At 42.8% G+C, this 12,768-nt stretch overlaps 1 protein-coding gene across 6 annotated transcripts in view; it reads left to right on the top strand.

The window, feature by feature from the left end:
• TRAK1 (trafficking kinesin protein 1) overlaps positions 1-12,204 on the top strand; it is a 123,174-nt gene extending 110,970 nt beyond the window's left edge. For all 6 annotated transcript variants that reach the window (XM_034063808.1, XM_034063778.1, XM_034063896.1 and 3 more), the window contains 2 exons: positions 5,674-5,776; positions 10,013-12,204. In XM_034063808.1, coding sequence (XP_033919699.1) covers positions 5,674-5,776; positions 10,013-10,811 — 902 coding nt within the window. In that variant the 3' untranslated portion in view covers positions 10,812-12,204. The remainder of the gene's footprint in view (positions 1-5,673; positions 5,777-10,012) is intronic.
• Positions 12,205-12,768: the final 564 nt, after the last annotated feature.

The raw sequence follows: 12,768 nt of genomic DNA on the forward strand, positions 1-12,768 counted from the left end.
GCTTATGAATTTCTTTTGTGTTTAACTACTGTGCAGCCATTGCTCCTGTTGAAAGAGCATTCTTTCTGCCTCTCCTTGATTTCTCTATAAGAAATGCCATGCAGGTAAGAGCGTGTGTGGCCTTGTGGTTCCTTAGAGCACTGTCACAAGCACAAGGTTATGATAGACCTCATTGCTTCCATGATTCCAGAGATGCCAGTTGGCAACGTACAGAATAAGCTTTGTGAATGTGGAAGGAGAGAAATATCTTGGAAGCCATCTTTAGTGCTTATGCTTGTAATCCAGGAGAGCTCCATTGTGGAAATACGTAGTTCAAGAAGTTCATAAAAGCCAGCAAGTATCTCCCTACAGTTGCTATTGGAAGACCACAGAGTATGCTAGTCTGGAGTTGCAGGTCTTCTAACCTGAGAACAAAATGTCTTTGGAAGTACAGTGCCTACAAGGACCATTTCCAAGAGGTGTAAGTCAGCTTAAGTCTTTTGGGCAGGTGTCTGCTTCATTCCATATGTATGCTTTGAGGTTTGTATCTTAACCATTTCTGCTCTGGAGATGAGATGTTCTCTGGCAGAGTACTATGAAGTGCTATTCTGAATGCCATTTTGTGGGCATGCAGAGTACACGAGGCCAAGAGAAGCCAACATTTGAACATCCAGGAGAGCAAAGATTGGTTGTAGTGCCCAAAGTTTCTTGTTGCCAAAATCATTCAGAACACACTATCAGTTGCTTCTTGTTGAGTGATGGGTGAAGTCAGAAGTCATTCTAAATGATCCTTGAATTCTCTTGTCCCTGTGTTGAAACCTGTAGTATCCACTGGTGTATAAAATAACTTCCTCACTGTAGATGCAGATTATATCCCGATTATGGCACTGAGCATTTCAGAAGTTAACACGTGTTACTTTATGACCTGCACTTAGTTTCTCACTGCTGCATACTGTGTGTGGGATGGAGTAACTTTATGGAAGATTGTAAATTCTGGAATCACAGTTTTAGCCTAATGTGCAGGAATTAGCTTGAAATTTGTATATCTCTTGTGCAGAGTGTCAACACAACTGAAATGGTAAAGAAGTTGTAGGATGCCAGTCATGTTCATACCATCTAGGACAAGTCATTTGTGCAGAACAGTGTTTTTTGTAACCTCAGTATTTTGTGATTTTAGAGTTTAAAGAAACTGTAGTATATGATAAAATACAGCCTGTTTGGGGGGTGTTTGCTTTGGGGTTTTGTTTTGTTCGTTTCTTTTATAATGCATTGCCTTTTAGGTTTCCCTTAACCAAAAAGAAAGCACCCAACCAAAACTGATCTGTTCAGAGCACTTAATAACATTGTGGATGTGCTCACTCAGAAGTTGGAAGGGCTACACATGCTTCAGCATGTGCTTAATTGCATGCTGGCCTTGGGTGCATGAAACTGGTCTTTCAGTACTTATGTTTGCTGCTTCCACTGGTGGATTGCTTTGAACGGACATGTGCACAGCATTACCAGGTCAGCCCTCTTGTACTTCATGTTTAGACCTTAACCATGACATGGAGATCTTTCCAAATAGGTGCCTAAGCTCACAGAACTACATAATGAATGTCTTATGTTTGAGTTACTTTGAGCAGGATTGCTATATGTGCTTTTAAGAGGTTACCATTGTGCAGAAAAGTAATGAATATTGTAATTCTTAGAACTAAGGTTTTGATGCATATTTAGATATATTTTATTTTCGAATGGCATGACTATTTCACAGTTATTCTTTAAGAAAAGTCTGTCAGCAGTTTCTGTATGGGCTTTTAGAATGCTGCAGTTTTAATCTGGGCACCCTGGGCTGCATCAGCTCATGTTGAAGCCACATTGAATACTTTGAAGTCTTTTTACATCTGTGCTTCATGGTTTTAAACATATGAGAGGGAGACAATCACCAGAGGAAAGCTAAGAAAATCCTGCTTCAGCATTCCCTGTATGCTGTCTGTAGCACTGGGTATCAGAACTCTCACCTCTGGTCACCCAGGGATGAACTCTGCTAAATGTAGAGTACCTGAAGCAGCTGTCTTGTCCTGTGGAACCTAATGGGGTTCTGTAACCTAGTTTTCAGGGACTTCACCTTGCCCAAGGATGGAGATAGTGACATAGACTGGGAAAAGGTGATTCCATAGCTTGCATTCCAGATAATCACAGTGGAGAAAGAAAGTGCCTCTTAATGGTTATCCTCTTCCAAAGCAGGCAGAAGTGGTCTTGTTTCTGTTCAGCAATAAAATAACTTCTCATGCTTTATATAGCATCTATTGCTCTAAGGACTCTCCCAGCCTTATTGTCATTCTCTCCCTGCCTTGCCAGTCAGTGCTGAAGAGATGCCCAAATGCCACTGGGAACCAGGTTCTCTCCTCTTCTTAAAACATGCCAAAGAAATGATGAGCAGAGTGGCTTGTTTCAGAGCTGGACTGAAACGTTACCTTTGTGCCAGTCTGGATTGAGTCAGACACTCAAGAGTTCTAGTTTGTTGTTTTAAAGTTCATTTTTGAATAAATTTGTATTCTCCACAATAGGTGTTTATATAAAACACAAAGATTTACTGACCGCTCTGTGCTCTCTGCTTCCTCACTGTCCTTCTGGCATCACAGCAAATCTGAGTTTGGAGCCAATGGTGTGAAAGTTAATGGTGTTTTGGCATTGCTACCTCTTCCAAATCTTCCTCAGACTCTGTCTTGATGCCTTTTTCTGGCCACTACTTTGCTTCCTGTAACTTTATACCTTCCTCTGAACCAATTGGTTGAAAACCCAGATAAAATGGCCTTTTGAGGGTTCCCTGAGCCTGTGGTCATGTCCTAAACACCTCTGTTGTGCTGTTTGCACCAAGCAGAATGGCCCATAAGCTCGTGAGTACTGCAGCTGGATCCGAGTTTTACGTAGCTCTGTAGCTTTGTGTTTGAGTGGGGAAAGCTCTGTTTTCCCAGAAGATGGAGCTCTCTGCCTTCAGTTTGACTGGTACCTGCTTGTTTTGTAGCATTTTAAACGATGTTTTTTACAGCAGTGTGTGTGCTTACAGGGCAGAGTCTCTTCCAGCTCTAATGCTTTACATATTTCCCAAAATGCCTACAAATCATTTGAGAAAATAAGGTAAAAAATCCTTAACTACTGAGAGACAAAACATGGTCAGCAGCAATCAAAGGTTTAGCTTGGATTGTATTTAGGAGACAAAGGCACCAGTGGTTTAATTTGTGATTTCTTGATGGATGGAATTAAACGATGTTTCTGTAACGTTTGTTAAACACTGAATTATGTACAGATCTTTTCATGCAGATACAAAACCTCGTTGTTCATCTACTACTGCTTTGAAAAAGAATAAAACATATAAAACATTTGGTTGCAGACAGTCACTTGGAGCAGACGTTTATGTTTAAAATAATACTTTGCTGTATGTACATGCGATGATAGTCTCTTGCTATAACCTTATGTATCACTTCCTCACAACCTTATACCAACTCAGCAGATGGCCATTCTTATGTGAATTACTAGGTTAGGAATGAATCATTTTGTTTTTATCTTATAAACTCTGTTCATTTACAGCCACAGATTCTCAGTCTCTTTGTATTGTGTCCAAAGGATGGAAAATGCTACAGCAATGTGATACACCCCATTGTTGACTGATGGAGGATGCAGCTGGTACAGGACTTTTTTAGTGGTATTTGAGGGTGGAATACATCATTGGAAATGGATGATTTTTTCAATAGCTTTGATTCATTTCTTCTTATTACAATCGGTGATTCTCTACTTTTAGCAGCCTTCTCCTATCGCTGACTCATTAAGAGCAATGAGTCTTGGTTTTGCTAACGCAGCTGTGTATTTTCAGTGTGCCTGTTTCCAGTCTGGGGGGATTCCCAATGGATATCACAAATGGGGGAAATGCACTTACTGTATTCCAGCTGTGTGCTTTGGGTTGAGCTTGCAGTCTTAAACCAGCATTGCTTTATTCTGTTCTCTATTCATCATCCAGGGATAATTGCTTTGTTTCTACCTGATTTCTGTTGAAGTCCTTTGTTTTCTGCAATTAACTGATTTTTTCATGTCCAGCTATTTGAGCTCTTTCTCCAGATTTTAACTCTCTACAATATGGAGAGAATCATGATTGCTAGGCTGTGCTCCCTTGTAATAGCTTTTATAGTGCTCACACTAACCTCTAAAGGAACTGGATTCCTGAAGCAGCATAATTACCATCTCTGGAGGTGAAGTAGAGTTTGTTATTATGTCATGCTGTGTTAGCATTTGAGTGTGTTAACCTAACACTCCAGTAGGCTTTTAGAAATACCTTTCTTTAATGTACAGCAGTACATTCCAGTGCTAAATAGCCTCACATTTTATGCTTAGCCACCTCTGCTTCCACAGTTCACACTCCCCATGCTCTCCCTTCACACACTGCTTAGATGTTGTCTTAAAGGAGTACCTAGTTGCACACGCTGTTTTGGAGCTGTGATACTTTCTATATGAAAAAGGGAACACAGCCACAATTAAGACTTGCTCTGCTTCTGCTTAAGCATCTCTGGAAGTTCAAGGTGGTGTCTGGTCTAGTTGGTCAGTCTGTCTGTCCTTTGCAATGTGTTGAATAGTTGTGTACTGTGATATTGAAACGGGGCTTAATCAGGGAATGGCTCAGAGGGTTGGGTAGGATGGAGAGGGAGGGAGCTGCACACGGGTTTTAATTGTGCATGTCTTTTGACCACTGCTGAGTTTGGTTACTAAGTAAGAACCTATGCAATCATGATATCTTTGATGGGATATTTAACTCTGGGTGGTTTTCAACCAGCTTTTCAGATGCATGGCTCTTAAATTTTGTAGCTATTCTGCAATAGCCACAGCTGCCTTCTATAGCAGGTTAGTGTATCCACAGAAGGATCTCTACTAAGGAGCAGGCAATTGGCCTAAGTCCTTCATTTTTTAAATTGAGCTGTATTGCTTCTTCCCCAAATGACTGATGTACTGAGAGCAGCATCTTCACAGCCACATTTGTTGGGAAAATGATTTCCTACACTGTTTGTAAATATTCAAACCCTGCTATGTCATGCAGCTGAGGATAGGCCTTAAAGGACCTAAACACATGCACAAGAGAAATGTCACAGATGGGCAGTAGTGGATCCAAAAAAACACCGCTTTCCTTCCTGGGGATGTGAAAAGGCAGAGACAGAAACAGTGATATGTGTCCATCCACCCCCCTTTCCCCCCCCAACAATCTATATTCCCATTAGTGAGCTGGATCCACTACTGAGAAGTAATGGGGATACCTTGTTGTGGATCAATCTAAAAGCTGAAATGCAAAAGCATTCAGAAGATCTTAGTGCTCCTGAGCTGGTACTAGAAATTGCTGCTTGTAACTTCCCACTGATGCAAGTTGCTAGTTTAGATGAGGCCTAGCACTTCAAGCATTGCCTGAACCTGGTTTGAGCAAGGCTTACTGCAGTGATAGTGGTCATGGACAAGGTTCAGCAGACCCTTTTAACACTGGCCTTGGAGTCCTGGATGCATTTGTTCTGGAGCACAAGTGTTTGTTGGGATACTGTAGCACTTGTGTATTTCACTTTGCTTGCATTGATCCATCCAAGGTAACTCATCACTTCTTGCATCTGTCTTACCAGCACATGGAACTTTGGTTTTTCCCCTTTTCTGTGTAAAATGCAAAGAATTTGCTTTTTTTTAATGTAGTACCTCATCCTGGGAAGTGCATGTCACAAACCAACTCCACCTTCACCTTCACCACCTGCCGCATTCTGCACCCCTCCGATGAGCTCACACGAGTCACACCAAGGTAAGGGTTTCCCATGATGGCAAAGCGTTCAGCTCCATCAGTTTTCCCTCTAACCAAATGCAAAGTAATGGCATAAGCAAAAACAGTAGGTGAATTACAACGCTCCCCAGCTTATTTCTCCTATTTTGCGTTACCTCAAAACCTGATTTTCTCAGAGGTGTGTGTAATGGTTGAGAAAGCCAAGCAAAATAGCTTAACTTTTGTTGTCTTCAGTTAAAATATTGCAGGATCAATAATTAAATTAGATTCCAATATCCAAACCAGACCCTTGATACCAAACTAGTTGTAGTCCTCGTGTGTGACTGCTCAGAATGGGGTGTCTCACCAAAAATAGGAGTGGTTTTTCCCAAGGAGGTAAATCTGAATCTTTGGTGCAGAAGAAAAAGGGGTGCTCAGGTAAAGAAAGGCAGGAAATACATGAGGAGAGGAAAAGGAAATGTGCCTCAGTCAAAACTAGGGAGTTGTCTGCTTTGTTCCTTGGTGTTAATTGTTGGAAATGAGTTCATGGTAGCCAGACTGAACTAATGAACTGGCTTAATAACAGCAGTTGGCATGTACAAGCAGTACATGTCCACAGAAGGCAATTGGATAGCCTTATAGTTGAAGGTCTGAGAACCAGAGGGGGGACTGAATTTCATACCTAAAGAGGGAACTTTCCTTTCTTAGCAAATCAGTATTTAAAGGATGTTTTCTCTGTTCAGAAGGACAATGCCTCATTGCTTTCTCTGCCCCTTGCAGCTCCTGTGTGGCAGCATACCATTGGGGAGTCCCCATTCAGAGCTGATGTGTGTAGGTTTGTTTAGACACGAGGTGGGCACTGACTGCCTAAGGAGTGCATGAAAAGCAAGGGTATTACTGAATATGAAAACCTGTGAGGTGGAAAGGAACTGAATGAGTCCATGTAACTTTTCTGCTTCCTGTTTTGAACATAGTTAATCATGGCCTGTCTGGTTTGAATTTATTCTTCTTCACACTGTTACTCAAGAGATCCTTTTAAATGGTTGTAGTTCTGTTTTATTGCTGTTGAACTGCTGTTGATTATGGTCATAATAAACTCCTCAATTAGGTTGGTTACTAAATCTAACAAAGGTGCCATACTGACAGCTAAATGCACTATATTTTCAGCTGCCTTAGTTAAACTGAAGTTCATCATTCATTCAGGAGGAAGAAGAGGGAAATAAACAGTGTGATGTTTTCAGCAGATATGTTTAAGGAGCTCCTCCTTACCAACTGTAAACGATTCTTCACAGGTCATGTGAGGAGGACGAGGAAACTGCATTATGCCTCCTTATGCTGAGAGGAGGGATAGGGCACACACTATGATCCAGCGTGGCAGGGGGTGAGCAACACTGCCAGCAGCAGTTGGCAGGGCCATGTCCAAGGAATGCCAGTGTGTGTGGCACCAGCTAACCCAAAGAGGTTTGGTATTTGCCTACCTGGTTGCATTTTAACCTAGCCTCTAACCCAGGTGATGCTCTAACCTGACTAAATTTCCTCTTGCCAAATGAGGTGCTCATTTACGTGTTTCTGTTCCCAGTCTAATTCTGAAACTGTCACTGGGCTGAGTTGTTAAGGCCAGTTTGAGTCTTCCTGTGTGTCTGTGTCCAGGCTGCTCTGCAGCATTGGTCAGTTTAATGGGGAGAATACTTCCCAGTTAAAGTAATGCCAAAATGCTCAAACAAACAAAAGAGCAACACTTGCATAACAACTGCTTTCCAGCAGGGATGTCTGGGGGGTTTTAATTGCTCTGTAGTGTGTTTTGTGCTGACAAAGCAGTAGAACTGCTAGTCTGAATATCTGTGTGACTGAAATCTGTGTGACTGGAAAGAATGAAGCTCTTGGAGGTAATAAGCCATTGGAGTGCTGCAGTTTGAATCTTGTGGCTAGAATATCTTAGAAGCCTGATAATGAACACCCTGTATCTGGGTTTCCAAAATGTATTTGGTCCTACTCTGTAGAAAGTCAGTTCATGCAGGAAGTTTTCTTTCTCTTCCTGTTTCCTCCCTTGTGCTTTTCAAGACTTCTGTGTTTTCTCAATCATTTTTACATTACCATTTACAGGGAGGAATAGATGGGATTCCTCTCATTCAATCACAGCTGCAGGGTAAAAATCCTTTGGCAGTTTCACTTGCTTATGGTAGAAGTTCCAGATCACTGTTGAGATCATGTTGGTCACATCTTGGTCCATGGAGAGAGACCTGACCTGGGGCTTCATAGCATCTGTGATATTTCCTGAATTATGGAGTGCCTTATATACTACTAGATGATGATCTAAGCTCATCAGAAAGCTCAGCTCAAAGCAGGGTGTCTAACCTCACAGAGTTCACTAACGTAAGGTGAAATGAGACTGCAAATTCCAGTCTCATTTGGCCATATGGACAAAAAGGAGGCAATTCATTCATTGGCCTGTGTCTCCTCTATACATGGAAATCCAGCCAGATTGTCTCAGTGTGGCTATTTGATGCATTTCTTGGTACAGAAAACCCAACTTTAAGGAGCATGTTATGGCTAAGCCCATCCAACAGCATGGCTCTGCTGAAAAGGGAAGATCCCATTCTTTCCCCTCTTCCTTCCCCTCTCAGCTGCTTGGTTTTCCTGCTCCCTTGCACTAGCTTTGGCTTTTGTCTGCCTCTTTGCTGAGTGTCTTCTACTTGCTAACCTAGCAAGATGAAGGGGAAGATTCCTTCTTTGAGCAATGGTGAGCTCTCAGGTCAGTGAATTGTCTGTTAGCATCAGGTGTTGCATTGTTCAAGAGCCTTTAAATGATGTCAAAGGGGACAAATCCATGCCTAGGAAATACAGCTGTGGAATTACATTTTTCATGTGTGTATATGTGGTACAACCCATCATTTGAGAACGGTTGGAAAGCTTTTTTAAAGGTGAATGGAACCCTTGGGGTTCTCCGAAATAGACATGAATCTGGAGTGTCGTGGATGTCCCACATGCCTTGTTTCTGGAATAACCAGGTACACACCTTATTCAGTGAATGGTGTACCTTGGACTTCCATAAATTGAGTGGGGATTATCCATAGGTAAACATGCTGTGGCTAACCTGATCTATTAGGAACAAGGTTTTTAAGGATGGCACTGTACTGCCAGAAACACTCAACCCTCAGCATCCATGAGATCTCAAACTTGGCACAGAGGACTTGGGATGTCTTTGGAATTGCATTGAGTCTGTGTTTAGTCAGATGGGCAGCTTCTGGGGAGAGGGTGATCACCAGAATGAATGCAATTTGATACTCTTCAAGAAATCCTAACCTTTCATAACTATCAGTAGTGTGCTTAAGAAAACAAAATGCCCTAAGAGAGCACTAAACATCAGTATGTCATAGAATCATAGAATAGTTAGGGTTGGAAAGCACCTTAAGATCATCTCGTTCATGCTTGTCACTTGTTCTGAATGTGCAGTGTTGCCCATTCAATACTTTCTTGTCCACTGCCTTTATGTAGTTTATTTTTAGCAGAAAGAACTGGAATTGGGGAACAAGTTAGGAATGTTTCAAACTATAGAAATGAATGTTTTACCAGATGAACAGTATGGTGGCTCTTTGCATGCTTGGTTTGCTGCTGTCAGTTACCCACTGGCCAACTGACAGAGCTCGAAGCTGTTTTTCTCATCACCTTTGAAGATAATTCACACCATTGTGCATCCCCATCCAAACTCAGATCCTCCATCCCCTTACCCTTAAGTGAAAATGAATTCCACGTAAGAAGGGTTTGACTTTACAGAAGCATGTGTTGGCGACAGAGCCAACTTCCAACAAGTATGTTCCCCTCCTCCCTTGCTGCTGTCTCTGCTGTGACCCAGCAGCACTAAAGACTAGCAGCTCTGTGCTCAAAGTGACACCAGAAGGTAAATCTGTCTTGCTTATACCATTAGTCAAGTCCCCCTGTATCCTTGTCTCATGGAAGCAACTGGAGGTTGTGACAGCCAGTAGATTAGGAAGAAAAACTGAAGGTTTTGATCAGGAACCTGTCACTTTGTTTATCAGAAGAAAGGTGGTGGTGGGTGCTGGGGAATGCATCGATCTCATGCATGCAAAGTGCAGAGATGTGTTTTGGAAGAGGTGATGCTTTTGCACTTGTCATCACATTTCTGAGGAGCTGGGAACTGGCAGTTTTGTGTGCACCCTCAAAATGGATAAAAGACCCTGCTGGCAGTTAAGTCTTGCTTGCAAAGTAAACTTTCATTCCATAGTGGAGAGAATAATTTGCCTGCTCCTTTGCTTTCAGCCTTAACCCAGCACCTACTCCAGCTGGTGGCAGCATTGGCAATCTGAAAGGCACCCCGGTGGCCACCCCCTGCACCCCGCGGCGCCTGAGCTTGGCCGAATCCTTCACTAACCTCCGGGAATCCACGACGACGATGAGCACGTCCCTGGGGCTGGTGTGGCTCCTGAAGGAAAGGGGCATCTCGGCAGCAGTGTACAATCCACAGAGCTGGGACAGAGCCAGCAAGGGCACCCTCCTGAACACGTACATCCCTAAGATGGCCATCATTCCTTCCACTCCTCCCAACTCACCTATGCAGACACCTTCTTCTTCCCCTCCATCTTTTGAGTTCAAGTGCACCAGCCCACCTTACGACAACTTCTTGGCTTCGAAGCCTGCTAGCTCAATCTTGAAGGAGGTGAGGAATAAAAAGAACATCAGGAACAGTGAGAGTCAGACTGATGTGTCTGTTTCCAACCTTAATCTCGTGGACAAAGTCAAGAGGTTTGGTATTGCCAAAGTTGTGAGTTCAGGGCAAACATCAGCTCCTCCTTTAACTGAGGACCAGGGACCTCTTCTCTGTGGGGCACAAGGACCAGTGAGGGCCTTTGTTCCTGGAGGCCTGGCACCAGACGGTCTCCCATTGGGCTGCCCTGCTGTAACCAGTGCCATTGGGGGCATCCAGCTCAACACTGGCATCCGAAGGAATCGGAGCTTCCCCACCATGGTGGGTTCCAGCATGCAGATGAAAGGCCCAACATCTCTCACTTCGGGGATCCTCATGGGAACCAAGCTCCCGAAGCAAACTAGCTTACGGTGAAGGACTCCATTTTTACAGCTTGTCTTTTTAAATACGAGTACTCTTGATTCTTTCTCCAATCTCCTTTTCCTTCCCCTTCATTGCCTCTTGAGTTTGACAAATCAACTTCGTGCCTAATGGGAGAAATGTGTAAACTTTGTATAAAATGTGTAAATATGTACCAGATCGGTTGTAACTAATGGGATTCTTTTACTGCTCAGTTGAGTGCAGAGGCTCTGTGTTATGGTTGCTGTTCTTAAAGGGAACTCACTAACCTTTTGAAAAGCTTTTTTTTCTAAGATGCACTGAAAGAAACCACAAAAGAATAAAAGCAACACTAAATAACTTGACTAGGACAACGTGAATCCTGTAGCTAGCCTAACTTGAGTCAGAGGTGCATGGGAAGCTGTTGAATGTGTTACGTGAGACCTCGCGGTACATCACTTGAAGCATGGGAGCATTTGTGCTTCGTTGAAGCAAAAAGCACTCAGTTTAACATGGTAGTTTTAATTTTGCTTCTGTAGATGAGTTACTGGAGTGCCTGCTTATTATGCCTGAATGGATGGAACTGCATTTTTCTGTTCTGTCTTCCCCTCCTCCCCAAGATGAGAAACTTGAAGCAATCCTGTGTTGAGGTCGACAGGCCTGCTGGGTACCTGGAGCATCAACATATTCCTGTTTCTTGTGGCACACACGCTCTCCGTGTGACTTCTGTTTTGGCTTCTCTTTTGTTTTTCAATGCTGCACTGGATTGTGGAGGGGAAAATGCTTTCCTGTGTGGTGCTGCCTCTGAAACATGCTTTGTCAGTGCCCCCAAAGAGAACAGCTTTCACCACTTGGGAGGTAAACGTGGCAATGACTTCCTACAAGTCAAAGCCATGGAACAGATTGACAGAGGCAGGTTGCAGAAGCACATGTAGCAAAACCAGTGTTAGAACAAGGTGTGTCCTTGAAACCTTGGCAAAGAACCACAAAACTCATTTAGTTATGGAATGGTACAAGCTGGAAAGAGCAGCTTGTAGTTGCCCACTGGTCTCTAGGGTGAGAATATTCCCCACCTATTCCCTGTTATCAGAGAAACCTTCCTCATGCCCAGTTGGACCTTAGCAGAGGTATAAAGGTGGGAAGCACTTTATTTCACAGTCTTTTAAACTGAAAAAATACCTCCCAACACCAAACCTATAACCCCCTGCTTTATCAGAAGGGAAACAAAAGGCCTCATAACAGCCTTTAGCTACAGCCCAAGCAATCCTTGTTTCTGTTGTTTCTTCTCCACTTCTCCCAAAGTTCTGCTGGCTGCTTGTAGAGAGAATTGGAATATCCTGAAACTGAATAGACTGGAAAGAGTTTGTTTCTAGAGCATTTGTTCAGAAGGGAGATGGAGAAGAGTGAAGGGAGAGGGTTTAACATCCCTTTCTTGTGGCATCTGAACCAAGCTCCCTATTTGTTCCCGTTATCCCACTACACGTTCTTGCCGTGAATTACTGTTTGTACCAGACTGTTACTAAATCATTAGCACTGATCACTTCTTGTATAATTGAAGCTGTCTTTTAGTCTCTGTGACGAGAGGTAGGTGGGTGGGTTTGGTCTCTTTTCTGAATGAAGTAGTTACTGCAGTAGTGCTATGGACACTAAGGGTATGTTTGAGAAAGGGAAAACACATGGGGCAGTTTCTGCATGTGTTTGAAGACTTCTATTTATTCTATGAACTTACAGTGTTTCAGTAAAATGTCATCAGCTCTCTCTGCTGTTGTATGTGTGCACTTATTGCAAGTGAATTTAAGTATCTTTTTATTTGAATGTATCTTAAACCAGTAGATAGAATAACAGTTGATTCTGGAAAAACAAAACATGGACTTCATGGACCATTTTCTATACCCAGAGGGAGAAAGCAATACCATATGAGAACTTAAAGTGTTCATGCAATGGGGAAGTATTATTTAGCCTTTAAATAAGGAGTCGGGGCTGTCCACCCGCC

Source organism: Melopsittacus undulatus, chromosome 1 (genome assembly GCF_012275295.1).
Source record: "Melopsittacus undulatus isolate bMelUnd1 chromosome 1, bMelUnd1.mat.Z, whole genome shotgun sequence".
Taxonomy (NCBI): domain Eukaryota; kingdom Metazoa; phylum Chordata; class Aves; order Psittaciformes; family Psittaculidae; genus Melopsittacus; species Melopsittacus undulatus.